General features: G+C 34.9%; 1 protein-coding gene across 1 annotated transcript; it reads left to right on the top strand.

The window, feature by feature from the left end:
• The first annotated feature begins 316 nt into the window (after positions 1 to 316).
• On the top strand, positions 317 to 11189 carry LOC131162902 (uncharacterized). Its single transcript, XM_058119515.1, has 5 exons — positions 317 to 2221; positions 2330 to 2492; positions 8357 to 8520; positions 10302 to 10557; positions 10631 to 11189. Exons 1-5 carry the CDS (start codon positions 711 to 713, stop codon positions 10733 to 10735), a joined length of 2199 nt encoding a protein of 732 aa, XP_057975498.1. The 5' UTR covers positions 317 to 710; the 3' UTR covers positions 10736 to 11189.
• The last annotated feature ends 12617 nt before the right edge of the window (positions 11190 to 23806 follow it).

The raw sequence follows: 23806 nt of genomic DNA, 5'->3' as shown, positions 1-23806 counted from the left end.
AAGAACTAACCTTTTTTAGCACCGCTCCTGAAAAAGAATTACTGACAGTTCAAAACGGAATGATACAATTTAATTGAATGACTATTTGCTAAATTAGAAATTCGCATTTATAAGAGGGGCGTTATGGTCATTTGACGAGAGAATTAATAACAGATTAACCCTGATTTAGAAAATCAAGCTCACTATTGACTATTTGTTGTGAAGGAGGTTAGGATCAAATTACTGAGATTTTCATAACTGAATCAATATTAATTAAAAATAATGACCTTTTAATTAAAAATAATAAAACTCTCCTAGTCAGAGCTATGCTGCTATACTCTCTCTCTCTCCTCTTTGTTTTCTCCCCTCTGTGTTTTCTGTGAGTCGCGAGTCTTGCGACTCATTTTAATGGCGTGAGCGTGAACAGTAATAGACCTTTACATCCATGCTCAGAACAGCGGTCGCAATCAAAATCCATCTCTATCTCAGTCTTCATCTTCTTCCCAAACAACCCGAATTAAATCAGGCCGAAATGAGATTGAAATGCGACTAAAATTTCTTCACTAACCCATCCAACTTTGGAGGGTGGTTGTCGTCAGACGCGCCTGTTCTTGTTTTCTTGATATATATGCAGTTTCGCCCATCTGAATCGATTTTCGATGTGGGTTTTGTGATTTTGGCATTGGCTTTTGTGCGTTCTGTTTGTGTTCTTATATTTGTATGGTTTTGCGATGTTTAAGCAAACCCAGAAAGAAAAAGTTATAGGAAACATGAAGAGAGATGGAGAAGTGGACCCATACTTCAGTGAGATCCGCCATGGAACATCTCTCAATATTCATCATCATCTCCTTATGGGTGTTCCACCTATTGGTAGAGTTCCTCTGCAATCTGAAAGCTCTCCTTCAAGTCTTTACTCAGGTTATTTTTGTTCTTCTGAAAGTTCTTCACCTGAGGAGATTAAGTATCAAACACCGGGCACACATTGCTTGAATGGATTATGGTCGGACTCCAAGGCACCGAATTCTCGTGTTAGGACGAATGAAAATGAGTATAAGATGGATGAACTTAATTTGTCTGAAAATTTTTACAGAATGAATGTAGGAGATGGAAAGGATTGTTTAAGATCGAGGGAATTAAGAACTGACGTAGATGGGTTCAGGTTTAGGGATTCTTCCCCGGGTGGGGCTCTGCCCTGCAATGTTGAAAACTGTGGTGCATTGGAAGGTCTTAACCAAAATGCTTTAGATTATGGAGCGTTTCAATCTTCTCTCTATAGACCTTCTGTGCCTTTGTATGATGATAGGAGGTCAGCATTGCCCGGGACAAAGCAAGGCTATGAAGAAAGGAATCCAATAGTGTCTAAGCTTCGTGAAAATCAATCCGTTCCTATGTATTCTTACCCTGGTTGCTATGAAAACCAGATAAACTATCCTATGGAAAGAACTAAAGAGAAAGGAAATGACTATTACCATAGGTCAATTCAATTACAGAACACAGCTATGAGTAGACCTTGTCTTAATAATGGGTTCTACTGCTCACAGCAGCTCGGAATGGATTCTAGTATGGCTAGGGGTGTATACAATTCCCATCATTTGATGCGATCCAAGTTGGCATTGAGTGGCAAAAGCCCACTATATCATTGTTCATTGTTGGACGAAAGGACTGGAGCAATCTCAAATGGTGGAGTCCCTCTATCTCATTCGATGATGAAAGGTGGAAGGGATATTGAGGCTTTTGATTGTGAGGATAGCATCATCTTTCAGGGACGAAATCTAAATTATGTTGTTAACAAGAAATCTGATTGTTCTAGAGGCCAGAAGAAGAATTCGTGGAATGAAGTTGCATTGCAAAACTCTAGAGAGAAAAGCTCCAAAATTGATTCTCAGTCCATTCCTCTGGGAGTTTGCGAAAGTGGTCAGATTCCAAGAAGGTGTTTCCCATTGCTTCTGCGACCAGATTATAGTTCCTTAGCTGAGGTCCAAGGTTGTATGTACTTCATAGCAAAGGATCAGCATGGTTGTCGGTTCTTGCAAAAGATTTTTGAGGAGGGAAACAGTCAAGACATCCAAGCTATATTTGAGGAAATTATTGATCATATTGTTGAACTTATGATGAACCCCTTTGGAAATTATCTTGTGCAGAAATTATTGGAAGTTTGCAATGAAAAACAGAGATTGCAGATTGTGAATATAGTGACTAAAGAATCAGGCGAGCTAGTCAGAATCTCTTTAAACACACATGGGTAAGTCTTTTATCTGTTACTTAAATTGTAGTAATTATCTTAGTGGAATTCTGAAGTTCTTTCTGTTGCTTCTGTTGTGTTTGCGTGAAATTGGTGTTGCGGTATCAGCACACGCTCGGTGCAAAAGTTAATTGAGACTCTCAAAACTAGGCATGAGATATCATTAGTTATATCAGCACTTGAACCAGGTTTTCTTGATCTCATTAAGGACCTGAACGGAAATCATGTGGTGCAGCGTTGCTTGCAATGCCTTAGCAGTGAAGATAATGAGGTACTAGTTTTTCTCTTAGTCTGGTGATGGTCCAATATTTTTTTTTAGATTTAAATGTTAGTGGTCATGAATGTTCACTAATTCTACCTTATATATCATTTTAACTTGCTGTTAGTATTTTGCTTATGCTGTCAACACCAAACAGAATCATTCACAGTTTTTTCAAATATGTGAATGAATTTTTTGCAAACTTACTAACAATATTTTGTAAAGATTGATATATTCCCATCCAGTGTGTTACATGAATCTTATTGAATTGCCTCTATTGCTGCAAACCTGAACTAAACAAAGCCTTATCCCAGCTACTTGGGTCAACTGTAAGGATCCTTTTTCAGTATTTTCCCCTGAGGGCAACAAATACCAACGTTACTTCAAATGAGTGTTATCTGCTGAAGTTAAAGCATCACAATGACAAGAGGAAGGCTTGATGTTTTCTCCACTGATTCTTATCTAAACTATTTTGGGTCTGTAACTGAAATCTCGTTGTCATGTCTTCTCAGCACAAGCTGTATCTTCTTTTACTCTCAAAATTCAATTTCTATTGTATGGAGTACATGTTTTCATTTTTAGGTTTCTAACTACTCCAAATCCTATAAACTCACAAATCTCTACAGCTATGAATCTTTCTAGACATGACCTAACCTCATTAAGCAGTGTATTCTTTGTCTTCAGTAATAAGACTTACATTTTCATGTGTATGCTCATCTCCCCAGTTCTTCCAAGTCAATCATGTGAGCATAGTATTCTTGTGAACCTCTTGCATCTCTTGGTCGACCAAAGCATTGCTAGTAGGCATCATTTGATTTAACCTTCAAAAGTAATTTTCTTGCGTTTGGAAGTTAAAGTCAATGCAAAATTTTGGGCTCTTCCTGTGTAGGTGTACACTAATCAAACCTGAAAAATCAAACCGAAGACTCTACTATTATTCTTCTTGTTTCTCCTGTTGCACATTTAGCCATCTCACTCAATCTTCTAAGCCAGGTATTCTCATGGAATATCGACAGATTATCTGTTGGCTGCTCAAAGCAGGGCTGGTTGTATGAATTTGTTATTGTAGTGCTCCCTCTTGCTTACACGGAATGTAACTGTTATACTGAACCCTAGGATTAAATCTGCACTGTGTGTGTGGGCATGTGAATATGGTATATTAGCTTGATTCTTTTAGTTTCATCAGGTGAGGCATGGATAATTAGATGTAGAGCGCATGTGACCTGTACTCCAACACAATTCCTTACCCTTTGTTCTTTTGGAAAGTTATAACACCAGCTCCTTCCCTGCTCCCCCTGACCTCCTAAAGCATCACAGTTTGGCACATGCTCTGTTTTGAAATATCTCCAATATGTGATCTATTTGGCATATACAATTAGTCATTTATTTTGGAACATTTCCATAGCTTCTATGTTGGGGTGATGCTTTGGAGGACTTAAAATTTGGCATAGGGATATGTAAGAGTAACTGGAAGCTTCTGAACAAGGAATAAATCTCAGGACTCAAATTACCTAAAATACTTCTTAATGAGGGTCAAGAACATGGTTAAGGGCAATAATTTTTTGATTGCAATGTCTTCATGTAGCATTTAATAAGTTTCTTAGCTGTCCCAACTGATTTATTCATCGCCCTTTTAGATTCTTAAGATCTTGTTACTATCCCTCTGATATAATCTATTTAGTTTTTTTTCATTCCTTGATATTTGAAGAATGTGGTTGTTGGGCAGTTAGTTCATTGTGTAATCTTGGTTTATTTCTGTGAAAAAAAAAAAATTGCATTTGAACCTATACACTGTGAAATTGTCTAGAAAGTGTGCCATTTATGGTCCAGTGTGGTTTGGCTGCTTCATGCTTGTTGCTGCCCAAATTGACTCTAGGTTTGATCACTCAGCCACTTGATTCTGTCTGGGTTAAAGATGAGAACTTCTTGACTTTGATTCAATTTTGGACTGCTGTGTCAAATAATCAGATCAAACAAAAATCTGACAATGCATTAAAACAATGTGCTTTCTTGTTTCTCTTAATAAATTAGATTGAGAGCACAAATGTGCTCTGAGCTAACTGCTTCACTCATTCAACCTAGGAACTAGTAACTGTGGCTCGTTGGCCATGTTTATTGTATGGTTGTAAAAAATTATCTTATTCCTTTTAATAAATGGTTTTTATTGCTCGTTTATCTCTCCATGTGCGTAGGCCTGCATGTGTGGGGCAGTGTTAAGGCTCGATATACACTGTAGGCCTACAACCTAACAGCTTAAGCTTCTAGATAAAGTTGTTGCGTAATAGTAACTTCTAATTCTTAATACAAGAAAGTCTTTGGATGTTTTCCTGTTCTACCACATCGCTTTGTTTAGCTTGGCCAACTTTGGTAGGTTGACTGAAGACAATAACAGGTATGGCCTGTCCTTATCGCTGCTCTTTTCAGTTGGATTCATGAAATATTTTATTTTTATTTATTTACGGTTTTGGGTAGAAAATAGTGATTTAACCTGGTCATCAATTTATGGTCACGGTCAACAGCAAACCAACTGAAACAAGAGCTGCACCTTGCAAAGAAAAAAGATTAGGAAAAAAGGGTTGGACACATATAGCACAAATCTTAAAAGAGAAATGTGTGCCACGTGTGTTGGCCAAATTCATTATTATACGGGTTTTGACTGAGATTTGGAATGTTTAAGCATTTGTTCAGAAAATGTGAACTGAAAGTCTAAAACATATTTTGGAAGCAACCAGGCATCTCTCTTTCAAATGGAAGGAAGATTTTTTCAGAATTTGAATCTGCATTCCCTCCAGGGTGTGGTATCCTTATATTTGGCTTTGTAGAATTTATAAAAAATTCTTAGCATGATTTCTCTTTGATAGTTTAATTTTTTTTGCCAGCTTTCTCAGCAAGTGCAGCAGATAATAAGATGCACACTTCATGTTTTCTACTTAATGTTTATCTAAACAGTAAATACTTGAAGTAAAAAGTTGACTGAAACAATTATGTCAAGATAAAATTATTTGTTCAAGAAAAAGATTTAAGCTTCCATCATTGTAACAAGTCCAAGTGTAGAAGTTTTAATCATGGTTTAAAATTTAATTGCAATATCAGGGTCACTTAAGATTTTGACGGAATCTGATGGATACAAATCATTTATTTTATTTTATTTATTTTTCGTAACAATTTATTGAAATTGTAATTTGAACTTATCTATATTCCTGAGGATATTATATTTTTGATAAAAACAAAATGTGTCATTATGGATGATAATATGAGCTGTTGTTTGCTATGTGGTCGCATGTGTACGTATGCAAATTCATTAAACCTGTCACTGTTGCTGCTCCTGGATTCTTTGTCCTCATCCTGTTCGCTCCAGGCTCCCCCTCTTCCTCTTCCTCTTCCTCTTCCTTCTCTTTTATATGTAATGTCTTTTATGCAGCTTTCTATGTAAGTAAAGTCTATTTGACCTTTTTAACCATGCTGATGTGGTTGATTTTGCTTTGAATTCATGTTCTATCATTTTTTTGTTTATATCTAATTAATTTCTGAACCAGTCGCATTCCACCTTATTGGTTGTAACGTAGAAAGGTAGTCAAAATTAGGTACAAAAAGAACATTTCCATGGTTTTGACTCTCTCTCTCTAACAAGCTATGAAAATTTTATAAAATTTTCATTCTAAGTTCACATGTTTGAATAATTTCCATTTTCCCCCCAGGTAGGTTCAAATTCTTTTGAAATATAATTTAAAAGTTCGGTTCCAAAGCTGCTGTATTTGACTCATGGATGACTGATATTTTTCATTTCAGAGATCTGCTGTGAATGCAGGTGAACTTATTGACCCCAGTAAATTCGAACATTATTGCATGATTTTCTCAATAAAGACAAGGCTTAACCAAGGATGATACACTCAGACATTCAGCATGAGGTTGTCAAGTTTTTGGAACAGTCTCCTAGGCATGTTTCAAATGCTACAACAGCATAGGAAAGTAACATAACATAGTTTATCTGACAATTGTACAGTAAATGATGTTCCAAGAGATTTAATTCCGAGTTTTTCTTTTTATTCTTATAATGAAGGATTCACTCAGGATACTCTTCTAAAAATAGAATCATAATTTTATGGTTTTACTATAACTGAGTAGCACAATCAATCAATCACTCATCTTTGTGTGCACAACAGTGTTCTCATATTAAAGAATAATCTCAATAAGAATGTGTTCTAAAATTGCATTATATCAAATAGTTTAAACAAACTTCCTCTAAATAGCAATTTCAACGAGAAGAGTCAATTGATCAGATAACACCATATGTTCAATTATAGGACCAATAGTTGCACCATCTAGCTTGAAAATAATGGTCTTCACCTTGCAAATGAAGCCACTGTCCAGTATCACATCATTCTGATCATAGTTGTTAGAATCTTAGGATTCACAATTCGATTCTTACGATTCATATCAATTCCACACCAAATCGATTTGAATCTTACTAGTGAATCTAAAATCAAATGAATCATTGCCGAATCTATCGATTCACCTTGTGAATCTTTGACTTGATATGAATCTCGATTCACATGGTTCTAGACCTATCATATCCTGACAAACCTGACAAGTTTGAAACCCCCAAAGCAACATTTAATTTTCTTTTTTTATCACTTTCATTTTCACATGATTACATTTCATTCTTTATTTACGTCAGTTTTGTGCCATAGAAGAGGAAAAAATAGAACTTTGGGTCTTATGTTGCCTTAGCAAAACCATTCTTCGCCATGGGAGCATGGTGCTATACCATTGAGAAGAAAGGGCAGAACACTCGCCGGCTAAGGTGCACTCATGTTTAGCTGTGTTGTTAAGATTCAAAAGTTAGTTCTTTTAGTAATTTGTTCAATTAGTATCATTTTTTAACAACTCACTTAAATCTTGGTAAGGAAAAAAAAAGCAACAGACAATCACTCAGCATGCCACATTCCAGTATGCGCATTGGTAGTATGGATGGGTTTTGCTTGATTTAGAAGTACTAGATGTATCTTATTTGTATGTTCCTAACTTCGTATATTATGGCCTTAAGATGGCAAAGGTACATTTTCGAATCCCTCCATGCATTCCTGCTCCAATTTCTTTTCTCAGGTTGTGTAAGGTAGAACCCTGGAGCACATAATTATAAGCATGAATGGTTTCATTTAAGTGCACAAACATGTGCATGTGTTTGCATATGTGTGTGAACAATGTGTAACCAATGTTAGGTTCCCTTTAAACATTCAGGCAGAATTGGTTTCCAGGAATGCCAAGTAGCAGAATTGTGTTGCTGTAAGATTTGGACTGGACCATTCCATTTGTAGCATCTGTTAAACCAGTTAATTTATTGAGGTTGTATGATAGTGTTGTAATTTTTATTTGCAGGAATGGATATAAAAGATAAATTTGGAATTGGGAAATTGAATTACTTGCAATCAGGAAATGGAATGGCTTTCCCAACCCCTACCTATATGACTGGCTCAGACTGAACAGCATTCCTGGATATAATGTGGAACCCTTGTTATAGTTGCATCAATATTTGGCTACCAAATGAAGAAATGCACATCATTTCTTGTTACACAGCACAGAAAAAACCAGAATCAGAATGTTTTTCCATTTAGTTGCTGCCATTGCCCTTTACCAAATGCTGCCTCAAAGGCTAGCTTAATTTGTTTGCTTATGTGCTTTTAATTGTGGAGGATTTCCTGGAGACAGTTTTTCGTACAACATATAATTTTGATGCATTATCTGCATAACTCCTTCCAAGACTTTGTATTTCAGTCTATTGTCTGATTGTTGATTTATTCGAATTTGACCAGCCTGCTGTCTTTGTTGAAACAGATCCTCAACTTTTTGCCCTTTCTGTGACATATCTTTGGCAGTTTATTTTTGATGCTGCGGCAAAGTTTTGTGTTGATGTTGCTACTCATCGGCATGGATGTTGTGTTCTCCAACGATGCATAGCTCATTCAGTTGGGAAACATCAAGAAAAGTTGGTTGCTGAAATTTCAGCCAATGGGCTTCTCCTAGCTCAAGATGCTTTTGGGTAATTTGTCAGACCATATCTTTTGTTTTGTTTTGTTTTTTTGTTTTAATTTTTTTTTCTCTTTAAAAACTCATGAGTTTAAGAGGAACTGAAAATCCCTTCTACAATCTTTTGAAACATATAGGTTATCCTTTGCTGTTCTTTGACAAACAAAAGAATTTGAACACTGAGAATTACATCTGATCCACTTCAAGATGTAAATGTTATCTAGATTAAGGAAGAATTAAGTCTTTAATCTTTATCTCAGAATTATCTTATGCCGCCAAACTATTTTTACTGGTACATAGTTCACATTACTCTTATCTGAGAGTCAACAGCTAATCTGTCCTCGAGCCATTCTCCTATTTGGAAAGCCTCAACTCTTTTTTTTTTTTCTTGCCTGTTTTTTGTAATCTATGCAACAAGGTCACTACTCTAGCTGGAGGCTTGATGCCCAATATTGATAGTGAGTCTGAAATTTCTTCCTCAAAATAAAATTAGCTGCAAGTGCTCGAAATGGCATTTTAAATTCGCACACATGGTGATGTGTTTGACAGGGAAAAAGAAAAGATGCAATTAGATTCCTGGCTGTGAAATTCAAGTTCATTAAATATATCTTCCCTGCATTGAAAAAATGTTAGTCGTAAAATTGATTCTAAACTCTGACTAATATCCTAATAGTTGTATATTAGATTTTGTTATATATCAGCAAACTTCGTAGAGCACCATGGCCAAAACAGGAAAGAAAAAATAGATTTGGTGTTTGCTTGAGTCAGTATCTATCTTAAACTAGAATAATTGTAGGAAGAAGGCTTCCTTTGGTTCGGTGAACTATGCCTGCCTTAAGTGCCTGACTAGCTTCTCAAGTGCTTGAAGAACATTTTCAAAAAGCAATTTGTTTCTTGGGACAGCATATGAATATTTCGTGATGAGGACTGAGAACTCAGTCATTACCACTTAAACTAAAAGATATATGAAGTATACAGAAGCAAGAGCTGCCATATCCTCATTCTGAATGAGTGGATAGAAATGTGAGAGAAACTATCAACATATGCAATATAATTCAATAATAACTTCATTAAGAATTTTAGCCAAGATTTAGACACCAGAATAATTGTTCTGCCATGCAACAAAGCTAGCATGATATAAGATAACTCTACACCCAAATAAAACGTGGATGGACCATCCTATTTTTACTGCTAGCAAACATCAAGATGACAATTGAATCTGCAGGACACATCAAACGCTATTACAAGTTGCACAACACTTTCCATGTCCGTATTCTCTTTCGCTTTGCTTTACTTTGAGCCTTACAGCTAATGCCTTACTTCTAGTCTTTTTTATGTATTCACTAGCACCTCCTGTCTCACAACTTTTCATTGTACAATCTGACTCATTATAATTGATGATTCTTTGTCTGAACATTCACTGCAAATTAGGCTGCTCTTTCCCATATGCCTCTCTATGTTATTTTGATGTTGCCTAGTGCCTCGCCCATCCATCTACACATTCAACATGTGCACTATTTTTTGGTTGTATTGGTTGTCCAACATTCTACTTCTTGAAGAGTAGCTGGTTGTGTTGCTGCCTTTGTCTATACATATTCTATTATTTGGTTTTATTGGTTGTCCAACATTCTCCTTCCTTGTAATTAAGGTTTCCTGCAATTATTTTAAGAAGACATATTTCGTCAATATTTTCTCCTTAGTTTTTCCCCCGCCTTTGCATATAGATTCAACTTTTGAGTACTTCATTTGGAGCAGTTATATATATATACATGAGTTTTTATTTTTGTGTCACAGAAACTATGTTGTTCAGTATATCATAGAGCTGAAGATCCCGTCCGCTGCTGCCAACTTAATTTCTCTATTTGAAGGGAACTACGTGCAGCTCTCAATGCAAAAATTCAGCAGCCATGTTGTTGAGAAGTGCCTCAGGTGTATTGATGAGAGCCGCTCAAGGATCATTCATGAATTGCTTTCAGTCTCTCACTTTGAACAGTTGCTGCAAGACCCATATGCTAACTATGTCATTCAATCTGCACTTGAAGTTACCAAGGTTTGGAAACCACCTCTCTCTCTCTCTCTCTCTCTCTCTCTCTCTAAATTCTTCTTCTTCTTTCTAAAACCAGGGTGCTCTTCGTGCTTCATTGGTTGAAGTAGTCCGGCCACACACAATCTTGCGCACCAGCCCATATTGCAAGAGGATTTTCTCACGAAACCTCTTGAAAAAGTAATGTGCAATCACCTGCGATAAGAAGTGTTGTTGTTCACCCAAGAACTCAACCATGTTTATTAATAATTTTACTCTAGTCTAAAACCAGTGCCACCAGATGCTCCCTTGGCAAACTTTAGCACTTGTGTTGCCTAAGTGATTCCCATGAGTCTACTTTTCAGTGTGCTGAAAGCAAGTTTTATTACTAGTTGCTAATCATTTGGGTAAGCAAGCATTTGTATTATTCTATTGTCTAGTTTATTAGACTTTAAACCATGGGATTTTACTGGATAACTGTTTTTGCTTTCAAAATGTGTTGTATGGATTGCCCTTGATTGTACTCCGTTTTAGTCTAGTATTGGTATCGTTCATGTATCCTACCATTGGCTGAAGGACTATTCAATATTTGGTGTACATGAATAGAATTGAATGGTGGAAATGATCATTTTATTTTTACATATTTCATAAACTTTTTTTTTCCTCCTTTTTATTGTACTAAACATTGTGAGTTTGTAAGATAGAACCATATTGGTTTACTGTGGTATTAATGTTTCCTTCAGAATAACTATTTTAATTAGGAAACTACACTCCCCAACGAATAACGTGAATTTCTGACCATTACCATGGTAGAATAAATTAATGAGCTTGAATAGTTTAGTTAAATCTCAATAATAATTTATGAGGTAGTTAGCTCCCTTTCTCCTCTCTATATAAGGAGTCCTCTAGTTCAAAGAGGGGCAGAGCAAGTGAACTAACAATCTCTCGTAATAGTTCTCTTGTCTCCCCTCAGTTTTTGTATCTGATTTGTTTAATGAAATATCTCTTGGTGTGTTTCTTACTCTATTCTTCCTTATTTAATTATTTTTTATTATCGATCCTACACTAAGTGTCCAATTGATATTAGAGCCATGGCAGCTTAAAAACTCCTTTGAAGCCTCCATCACTCAAGTCTCTTTATCCACAGTAGAGGTTCTTGTTCTAACTCAGTATGCTTTGTGGTTGTCACACCTCATGTGGATCCTCCACATTCGAATAGTGATGAATAATTGTTCTAACTCAATATACTCTATGATTGCCACACCTCATATAGATCCTTTGCCTCAAAATAGTGATGATCAAAGTTAGATAGAACATTTCACTCCAACCATCCCTTTCCATTGAAGTTATCAAAGAGTGAGACTTAAGGTGCCTTTGACTTGTTAAGGGGCTATGGAAGGCTATGTTTTGGTCGAGAAAAGTTGGCTTCTCTGGTGATAGATAGGGACTAGGAATACTTAGATTGATTCTGCATTTTTTCTATTTCACAAGTTTAGAGATCTGTTCATTCATAGGTAGTGAGAAGAGGTTCTATATATGTCAATTAAGAAACCATGTCTTCTAGAGCCATGATCCATATGTCCCAATCCTTAAACTCTTCTCCTGGATCTTCATTTGTGTTTAGCTTAGATCGTCTTGATTATATGCATGAAAAAGATTATGTCCTAGAAGATGATCTTGTTCCTCAAACCAAAAATACCTACATCACAAATCCATACTATGTCTATGACAAGACCAAGTATACCTTAAACCTTCTAAAGAAAATCAATGGCAAAGTAGCCGTGCCGAGAGGCGTTAAGGAGGTTATTGAAGCCTCAACCTTTGGTTTTCACCAACTTCTTGCAACTGAAGCAGAGTAGTTTGCCACCCTAGAGTTCTCCCTAGATCTTTAACGAAAGTATCTTAACCACATACACACCCATATTCACATAGGCGAGGTCAAGTTTTACCTTTCATTCCATGGAAGGAAAGGTCTTCCTATTTGCTCTAGAATTGCGCTCATTGACTCAAAGTTCTGCAAGTGTAAGTATACTTGTATTGCCACTATGCAAACAACGTTGAATGTGGGAACTGTTAACTTTACGATCTTCCCCAAATTCTATATTCACTTATTAGATCCAAATATGAGGATTGCTTTCAAGGTCTTGATCTAGATTGTTGGAGAGCCCTAGATCTCTAATTCTACTGCTGTAACTCTCCATAAAACGGTCTACAGACTCCAAAATCATTCCTTTGATTTAGAAACCCCTTAGGAAAACCACGGCATGCTCTTTGTCAATTATGAAACCACTATTATCTCGAGCCATATCCATATCCAAAGATAGTTACCTAGAGAAGAGCTACTCAAGCTCCTCCTAGATTCTTGGGTCACCAACTATGAGAAGCTACATCATATCCTCAAGCCAGTTATTCTCCATGATCTCATCAACAAAACCATGTAGAATGAGGATCAGGAATCCCTGTCAAGATCAACTTCCCAACATGTCTTTCCTACCATGATAATCTAACCTCTTTAGAAGTCATCAAAAACTTTAAAGGAACAAAAGGTGATGATCAAACCATCCGCCACTACCATTGACCTAACTGACCCAACATCCCTGGGATCTCAAGTCCTAATCCCATACTTTAAGGGAGATGACTTTCAAGTCTACAAACTCATGATCAGAAGCGGCCACAAGTGGTTTGACGTTGATTGCACGTATTATGAATGTCTAAATAATCCCATGTTTAAGTTTGATGAAAAAGTAAGTGGAAGGCGAAAAAGAAGAAGAATGTCGAGAAAAAGATAAAGAAGAGATATGATGATAGAGATCCAACAGTTGGCTTACTAGGGGAAACATCTGGAAAAAATTTCTATCATGTCAAATATAGAGAAAATAAGGCATATGATGATAATGATGATGATATTCCCCAAATAAACATGTTGAGACCCTCAAAACTATGATGATGATTTTCCACCATTAAACATTCTTAGAAGATTAGAGATCCGATTGTCATCAACCAAGATGGATATACTAAACAAGTCTCTCCAGTTGAAGTAACTCTCAATTGGCAATCAGAAAATGCCCTTGCACAAAATAGAATGTTACAACAAATTGTTGACAACCAAAGGGAGCTTGCCAACAAAGTTGAGAACAAATTTGACATCACAACCATCCTTTTTGATAAATGCCAGAATCACATCCAAAGACTTCACAAAGAATTTCGAAGGTTTATCCACCAGATTCTAAGTCTCCCGACGAATTTGGAAACAACCCTTCCTCCAATGACTTTTGTTAACTTAATCCCTTCTTTCATTAATTCTGCTATCCACCAAGTATAAAGCTTGAGTACTTTATTCCTCCACTATTTTAGTGGAATTCCTTATAATGAGATAGTTGGTCCATCACCATTTGAACTTCTTGGGCTTTGCATCAAGATACAAATGAGCTATTCTCTGAAAGATTGATGTTGTCATCTATTTCCTCATCGTTGGTGGGATTGTCATACTTTGATTTGTGAGTGGATGGCTGGTTCATCATTGTAGCTTTAGGGAGTTGTGTCTCTTCTTTAGATGAACATTGGGATGATTCATCGTCTGTTATGATGTGAAGTGTTGGAAGTGAAGTTTCTTCTTTTGGTGCTTCTTTAGGATACTTTTTTATGGGATCATCCATTTCTGTCAGTAGTTTGGAGATTGAGTTTTCTTTCTCCAAAACTCCAATATGTGGCTCACGATCTGGATACTTGACTCTCAAATCTTTTTCTTATCTTTGTTCTGTATAGTAGAGGATGCCATTGTTTCAACCCTCTAGGTTTGGGTTGTCTACTGTGTATGTTGCCTCTTTTTCAGGTGAAGAGAGGAATTGCTCCCTCTAAAGGAGGCTTGTAATAATATAAGCTGGTATGTTGGATGTGGGAGCTAAATTCCAAAGTGGATGGTGGGAATAGAGGATCTATTCTCTACCCGTGTTCTTGTTGTTGACTCTACTTGAGAGAGTTCGGTTGAGCTTTAAGGTATTGCATCTTTGGTTCCTTCTTTTTTGAGGTAGGTGAGAATGCTAACTTATGTTAGATCATTTGCATCAATTGGCAATTGTAGATGTCACAAGTGTCGAATCTCCATGTCTTTATATGAAAAATCATTGATTAATTTTGTGGTGCTTGGGAGGACCATGTTACCTAAGCCATACTTAAAAGAAAATATCTTTAAAAGCATTATAATATTATCTCTGAAAGATACTACACTCTCTACAGACCAGATACATCAAACTCAAGCAAGCATGCCTCAATAGACTGCCTCAACAACCTCCCTGATCCACAAGGAGAAGAAGTTCCTCAAGAACTTTAAATAAGTGGAAAAGACTTGAAAGCACTTCTCTTTGTAAACACTACCAAAGTGCTCTCATGAATCTAAATGCACTCTATAGAAAGTACGACATAAAAAAGAGTTAAGAAAGTGGACATGAAGATAACTAAAGAATGCAAGAGAAAAGATCTTCTCATCAAATGCACAGGAGACAAGTAGTGCTTTTGTTTAGCGAAAGAAATAGAAGATGTTTATCTTCCTAAAAAGTCTAGAAAATCCAAACACAAAGAGAAAAGCTAAAAATATTTAAGAAAGAAAAAGTACAAGAAGGACCCAAAAGATCACCGATGTTACATCTACATTCAGAAGGGACATTATGCAAAGAAGTGTCCTAAGAGACAAAAGAGAATTAAACTAATTCAAATGCTGCATAAAGTCCCAAATTAGGATTTAGATGATGACATCAAATCTATTTTCTCTACAGATCAACCAAGTGAAAAATCCATTCTTGCCTTCCAGCAAAGTGAACATACAGACTTGTCAGACTCTTTGGACGAAGAAGATGAAGTTTTGGAGAGCTATTAAGTCAATCCAAGTCTAGAATGTTCCCATATCCAACAATGAATGCTATCTAGTAGCATCAATAGAAGAAAAGGTTCACAACCTCTATTCAATCCAAGATTCATTGTTAGCAAAGTTCAAGAAGGGAGATTATGTTTCACCTTGTGCTCTAATTGATAAGCGCTTAAAGCCAATCAAGGTTATCGCATTTTTTGGCATTGGAGCGACATGCAACTTCTTGAAGCTGAGCATTCTTCTAAAAGACAAATGGAAGCGATGCAATCAAGGTCTCAAAGCGGAAAATGGAGAACATTTTTAGGTCAAATTGAAGAGTGTACCAATCTATAATAATCTTCATACAGAATGCTTAATCAAAGCCACATTCTTTGGGTCAAACCATCCTAACAAAGACCTACTTATTGGGTTTGGCATAATCCAAAACTTAAATGAGGTCCAGTGGACAAAATAAGGACTAAAGTTTAGGTCATATCTCTTGCAATGGACCCAGACTCCTAATCGTTTCCACATCACTCAGTCCTTGGAAGAAATTAATGCCCAATTAGTTCATAGAGTTGTGCAAACAACCATAGTGAATTTCTAAAGAAATGCTCCAACCTATTGTGGAAGAATCTAGAGTTCTTTGTTAGCCTTCCACTCAAGAAACATGAGGATATTAATTCTACGAAGGCAAGCCACAAGGGAATGAATCTGGAGCATTAATCATTAGCCCAAAATTAACTATCCCAACTACCAGAAGAAAGACTAATTGAGCCCACTAAGCCACGATGGGCCTGTGAGGCCTTCTATGTCAATAAGAGAGTTGAAAAAACATGAGAAAAGCTTAGGTTTGTCATTAATTATCAGTCTCTAAACCACCTCCTTACAAATGGCAAGTTTCCACTACCAAATTGGGCCAATCTATTTTCGTAATTATCATAGGCCCAAATCTTCTCAAAGTTTGACTTAAAAGTAGGCCTTTGGCAGTTGGGCATCCATTCGGAGGACCGACCTAAGATAGCTTTCTATATTCCCAGTTTTCACCACCAGTGGACTATCATGTCATTTAGGCTTAAAGTGGTATCATCCATTTTCCAAAAGGCAATGATAAAGAAATTTTGGAATCCTATGCAAAACTTCTAAGCCAATTTAAGAAAATTACACATTATGGGATTATGCTATTAGAAAAAAAAAAAAGATAATAATTAGTATTAAGCAATTGATTTCCTCGGGATGAAGATTAGTTAAATTGTAGCCATATGTTGCAGCATAGCTCAACACTTTCCCAAACAACCGAAAGATGACAAAGCAATTGCAACAATTTCCTGATATAGTCAATTATATGACAAATTTTGTCCCAAAGTTGGCAATCTACACGACACCACTACATCAACTTTTGAAAAGATGCGCCCCCTCGGGAATCTAGATACGTAGAAGCAATAAGGTCGCTTAAAGGAGTGACCATGAAATTGCCACATATCTAGATTTATGACAAAGGAAAAAGAATCTTGCAGACCAATGCAAGTGCAACCTTAATTGAAGAAAAGGAGGATAGGACAAGATATATTTATGGACACAAGGTTGGAACATTCAAAGAATCCGAATTAAATTATCACTCCACCTTTAAGGAGATTTTGGTTCTAAAAAGAGGGATTGAAAATTTTGAGTTTTATCTAATTGGCCATACTTTTACAGTAGAGATGAACATGTCATCTTTTCCAAAGATATAATTTAAGCTAAAGATCCTTCTACAAGGACAACTTCTTAAATGGACTAACTAGTTCTTACAGTATAAATTTGAGGTGAAGCACATAAAAAGAAAAGAACGGCATCCTTAATGACTTTCTCTCAAGGCCAACTAATCTCCAAATCCTCTTCGTTACGGCATCCTCATCCTCTTCAAGCTCACTTAGTTCCATAAAGAGAATCCAAAATCTCCCCAGTGAAATCTAGGACAACATCCTTTGCTATACCATTGAAAAATGGAGCACCAAAATGATTTAGGGTCTCTAGTCTATTCTTCTTTCCAACATGCACCATTAAAGTATCTAAATTTGGCACCCATTTTGTCCCTGCCTCAATGGCCTTTAGATCCCCTTATTGTCCTACATAAATTTCCCAAAATAGGCTTTCCTTCTTCTCTAGTATTTGGGCAGATCATTATATTGGTATGATTTTACACAAACCATGGACGTATGCCTTCATCACAAATCGAAGGAAAATGCCTTAGCAACATAGCTACATCAAGGATTGGTTCATGTTCTTCAAAACTGAAGAATAATGGGTCAACTATCTTGATTTCATGACTAGGTTCCCATATTTATTGGTCACATTTCATCTCAAGAGCAAGTTCCAAATTTAGGAAAGAGAGAGATATGTCAATATCTTCCTTATATGCAAAAGGATACGAAGCTTTAAAAAAAATCCATTTGTAGATCCGTACCTATCAGCATCTCATTAGGTTAAAACAAGAAAAAGCATACGTTATTTCAATAATATTGACTCAGATAAACTACCACATGACCTTTTTAACCAGTACATTCCAAGAGTACTCATTACTCAGTCTTGTTTACACATTTCTATAAGACTTACTTGAAAACTAGGTTAGCTCTATACCATATGGACCAGACGAGTAATAATAACACCATTGATGACTTATAAGGGATGGCATGTTATCCAACGGAGGAATAAGAGGAATACTAAGCAAGATATGAGCTCTAATTTGCCACAACAGCACCAACTTTAGTATTATTAGCTTTTATTGTATTGTCATAGTCAACTTTGACTTTTACTGTATTGTCATTATCGTTGTAAGCATTAACTTTTACTGCATTGTCGTTATCATTGTAAGATTTAACAAATGTCGCTTTATAAAGTTGCTTTAAATAAAGTGTCTTTAGCTTTTCCCATATGTTTTGTAAGGGGCAAAAATAAATAATATGCCAGAGCATATTCCCTTTCTCCTCTCTATAAAAGGAGTCCTCTAGTTCAAAGAGGGGCAAAGCAAGCAAGAACTGAGAGTCTCTTGTAATAGTTCTCTTGTCTTCCATGTTTTCTTGTATTTGGTTTGTTTAATGAAATATCTCTGTGTTTCTTGTTTTATTCTTCCTTTATATATATATATATATATATATTATTATTATTATTATTCTTTCTTATTATCAATCCTACACTAAGTGCCCAATTGGTATCAGAGTCATAATTAACAATGACCAAAAGTGATGTGCCCTCATTACCTTTTTATTAGGAAGGGAGAAAGGAAGACTATGGGAATTTTAATTCTAGTAGAGAGAATGTTGGTTTAGATCTTGCTCATGAATTACCATGATAGTTCAAAATGAAGCTTTTTAAGTAAGTTCGGGAAAAAAATTGAAAAGTGAAGCTAATGATGTTGGTGGATGAGGCAGGGGTCATGCACTCTTTTTACTATGATGCGCATCTCTATCAAATATTATTGATAATAGAAGTTTGTCAACACATCACCTTCAAGATACAACACCTAGTTTGATCATATCTCTCAAGATCTTGCACTCTTTATATCTTGAAGCTTTGCACAGACATTGTTTTATTTTTTGCCCAAAACTAGTGGAAATCAAGAAAATAAAAAATAAAGAGAAAAGAAGATTATGATCTAAGTTGGAAGGATCTATAATAGAGCAAATGAGCTCATAGAGTAATAAGGAGGCAATCAATTTAAAATAAATTAAAATAAAAATAAATTAAAATTTCAAACTAATAATAAATTTTAAAATTTAATTAATGCAAAGGATGATAAAAAATAAAAAAGGTTGCTTACACAAATAAGATTAGGATAAATGGAATATATAATCCTTCAAACATATGCGAGGTAGAAACTACTATATAGTTGTATTAGAAATCATAGTCACAATCACTAAAGTTCAAATTGAAGTTACTTTATTTGGTAGAGAGTAGGCACCAAAGAAATTATTGTCTTCTTTTTGCTAGAAACCTTTTGTAACCAACCAAGCTTTAATTTTATTGATACTCCCATCAAATTTTGCGTTCCTTCCTTACTCCCATTTATAACAGATTGTTTTACAATAAGAGGTAAATCAACTAATTTCTAGGATTTATTTGATATAATTGAATCTATCTAATCATTTATTGCTTGTCTCCAAAAATTGAAATTAGGTGAGGTTGAAGACACTTACTTTTTATAACAATACTTGTCTCGTGCATTGCACATAGATAAATTGATTTGCAAGTTTATAATATTGAAAATGAAATAAATACAAATCCAAATTATGATTCAACAAATAGTGAGTATAAACTCAAAGTTACATACTTTTCAAACTGACACTAGAAAATAAAGTATTATTAAAGAATAAAGGATGAGACGAAGTTAATATATGACTGTAGATTCTAATTTAAAGCTTATCATAATGTAAAGTTGATTTGCAGGATACTTGAATAGGGGGAAAAGGTCTTTTAAAATAAAAGATTTTAATTTGTGGTTATTATATCATAGATTAAACTACAGGTGTTGCAGTATTCAAATAAGAAAACAATAATTCTCAGTTTCTTAGACCTTATATACAAACTAAAGTCCTTGTTATCTACTAACTGCATAAGCGTAAATTTCAATTACTATTGATTATTGTGGAATAAATTCAAAAAGTTCTTATATTGATCATAAAGGTAAAAGCAATGTTGGGCAGTTCTTAGAACCACTTTCGAACGGATGCTTGTAGCCACCATAACCTACTAACTCAAGAAATCAAATTAATATTTGTCCAAATTCAATCCATATATATGAAATAAATACTACAATGAAGCATAATGTGTTCAAATGTTTTTCTTGATTTGCAGTTGTATATAGATAAAATTAAGGGCTTACTTGGATCAATCATGATGATGACACCCAACTTTCAAAAGTTGTAATTTTTGGACTATTTTCCAAACTTCTGGTAGTAATGTTCATTATAATAGAAACATGGTTGTTGTAATTGGTGTAATCCCAAGAGAAGGGGGTGAATTAGGTATTTAAAAATTATTTCTAGGTTCGATTCAAATCGCAATAAGTATTTCACAACCTAAGGTCTTTCTAAGCAGTTACCAATTCCACAGATAATAAGATATGCAAACATATTTAAGTTAAGATATAGCAAATTAAATAAATGATTCAAGTGCAGAAATTAAAAAGCATAAGGAAGAGAATGACATAGGATATGTTATCGAGGTTCGGCAAATGTGCCTACATCCCCATATCTAGCTAACCAACCTGAGGATTCCACTAATGCTCACTTACGGGTAGAGTGACACCGTTTACACCCTCTCCTTACAGGGCGATGAATACCTCATCTCACATTCACATGGTTGAGCCCAACCTATAGCTACACCTTACAAGACGGTGTTCCTTGTTCTCCTAACTGGGTCTGAACCAATCCGGTGCACGTTATAGACTAGTGCAATCCTCTTCCGGCCACATGTCAAGAATACAAAAATAATAAATTTGCGTACAAAGAGAATGCTTCTACACTAAGCAAATGATGTACAACTTTAAGCACAAATACACTCACAAATGATAGGAGATGAAGCTCAATGGAGATTTAGTCAAGCTAAATGTCAACTCTCAACAATATGTGTATATGAATATGTGAGAGTAAGATCCTTGATCTCAAGATGATATATTCACTAAATGTATTATCAAATAATCTTTAAAGTCCTAAGCAAATATCTCAACAATATTTTTCAAATATTAAGCACAGCAAATATTAGGGTTTAAGCTTGAAAAAATGAGTTTATCAATAGCAGAATGCAAACATTTGAATCTTGCAATGAGGATGCAAAGATTCACAAGCAAATGGAGAGTTTTTCCCAAGAGATATTTATGAATAAAATACAATGGGAATGACTTAAGCTTACTCTCAAAAATCAATATTCAACAATGCAAAAATGAGAGAGCTTAAGCTTTTCAGCTAAGTATTGAAATGCTCACAATAATGAACTCTCAACCTAACTTCAAGTTGCAATCAATATGCAATTGAAGAAGGTGAGTTTTATGCTCTCTTTCTTAAATGAATGTGCAAACAATAATGTGTGAAAGAGATTTGAAAATATATGCTTGAATGTGAGTAAAATAGCAAGAAAAAGCAAAAATAAATTTTAGAGAGAATATTTGCTAATCTCGTCCCTAATTCAACTAATGAATGGGGTATATATAGACTCCCAAAGAATTATAACCATTAGGGACACAGACAGTATTTTTAAAATATTTAATTGTAAAATTAGACATCTTTAGTACTTAATAATATTGGCAACCCAAGAGGGTCGGTCGATTGACTTAAGGGTTGGTTGGTTGACCAAGCAGAAATTCAATACCAACCCAAGAGGGTTGGTTGGTTGACCTCTCTAATATTTTCAAATTAATGCATAGTCGGTCAGCTGGCCACAAGGCCGGTTAGCTGTGCCAAGAGCCGATTTTCTAAACCTTTGTAGGTTCGGTCAACCGGGGCTATTCGTAGGTCATTTTGGCTAGTCGGCTAAGTACGCTGAAGGTAGTGTAAAATAATTAGGCGATCGGGGAAGGCGTGTTCATTTAGGGTCAGTTGGTTAAGGTGTATTTTATATGTAAAATAATCAATCGACTAACCTTTTTTTGTTGGGTTGTTTACATAGCCTCAACCAACTGATTATTTTACATATAAAAGCATGTTATTTTTGTTTTTGAAATATTTGGCAATTTATGCACACATAAAAATGAACAATATAACTGGCCATATAAGATTAAAAACACATGATAAACATGGTTAGACTAGAATTATCCACAAACCATTGCAATTAAGACATATCATAAGACCCGTAAAAGATTGGAGTTTAAAATATACGACATATGATAGCTATATGTAGGTTTCAGCATAAATATAGTCTAACTAGTTGGCATGCATTTTCATATATGATAAATGAACCAGTTGTGCAATGCTCTTTAAAAATATTTTAATTTTATGAAAAAAAAATTAAAGCAGAAATAACACATGTCATAAATCATTTAAATACCAAGCAAGAAACAAAATATGTCTCATATAAAATCATTTCTTGCCAATACAAACTATATATATATCCCCCTTTGGATATTATCAGGAAGTACAAGGGATTGTGCTTGCTGAAAAAGAAACTTTAATATATAAGATTAAACAAGCATAATTCATCTAGTTAAGCATCTAAGCATATTACTAACATAACCAAACAAAAATAACCATATAGATCCTAAAGATATCAGGAAATTAAAGACAAGGATCATATGGAAAATTAAAAATAATGTGGCTAAGCAAGATATTTCAATTTAATACATTCAATAATATCATTTCATTTAAGCACATGCCACATTATGTTCAATAGATATCTAAGCATAAGAATGGGTGAGCACGAACAAGATAGAAAGTTTATTTCAAAAGCTCCCCCTACGAAATTGAATACTTGCTTAAATGGTATGAATTTAAAATTTTCTATAGGCAAAAAGAAAGTCACTATGCTTTGAAACACATTTGCCATAACATGCCTAAAGTCTAAGCTAAGATTAGGGTGAGCATAAGGAATAAGATTTTATTAAATCTCCCCCTATAGATTTGAATGCTAGCTTAGACGCAAAGAACTGCTTATACCTATCAAAGAATAGTTTCACTAAGAGTTCCAAGCCGTATAAGCAATCAGTTTTGAAACATATGAAACAACTATACTTGGTATTTATTAAAATATGACCAGTATAGTCTTTCCTATAGATCATACATGCATCTGAAAATATATATTGAGGCATGATTTTGTGCTCACAACCAAGAACAATCCATATCTAATCATAAAGCTTTAAGAGCCAGATATAATGTTTAGGGTTTTCAGAAGTTTCAATATTCAAAAAGTAAAATATGTGTGATGCATATGAATCCTTTATGTTCATTCTGAATATGCGATGATTATGTAAGGATGAAATTTAATATTCATTTGATTTTCACTCATCCTTTCAAAAAATTTTAATATTTATTCTATCATAATCATCTTAGTACATAGTTTTATTTTAGAAAAATTTTAACGAAATTTTGGCAGCATGTCATTTATAAATTGGACATTTTCCCATAAAAACCATGTACAAAAACTTGATAAATTCAAGAAAGCAATTTATAATAATCTAATTTATGCAGATACCATTTAGTTCAAGCATGCGAGAACCTATATACATATCACTGCATCAGCCATGTAGGTGGCATTCAATTCAAGCATGCATTATAGTAGACAATCAACTCAATTATTCAGTATAGCTCAAATAACAATTCATATGAAGAATAAAACCATCCATCAAGGAAATTTAATCATTTAATGCACTATGGATAGTAATCTGCAAAGTTATTTTTCATAAAGGCATGTGATTATGAGCATGAGAGCATTTAATAGAGTCATGAATATTTTAAAGAGAAATGC

This window comes from Malania oleifera, chromosome 8, assembly GCF_029873635.1.
Source record: "Malania oleifera isolate guangnan ecotype guangnan chromosome 8, ASM2987363v1, whole genome shotgun sequence".
Lineage (NCBI taxonomy): Eukaryota > Viridiplantae > Streptophyta > Magnoliopsida > Santalales > Ximeniaceae > Malania > Malania oleifera.
This window is presented reverse-complemented; position numbering and strand designations above follow the sequence as displayed.

Bases quoted from the DNA above. Each gene is read 5' to 3' on its own strand.
- LOC131162902 (XM_058119515.1), top strand. From the start codon at position 711: ATGTTTAAGCAAACCCAGAAAGAAAAAGTTATAGGAAACATGAAGAGA. The intron at 2,493-8,356 runs GTACTAGTTTTT...TATCTTTGGCAG, and splicing joins TTAGCAGTGAAGATAATGAG to TTTATTTTTGATGCTGCGGC. The intron at 8,521-10,301 runs GTAATTTGTCAG...TTTGTGTCACAG, and splicing joins CTAGCTCAAGATGCTTTTGG to AAACTATGTTGTTCAGTATA.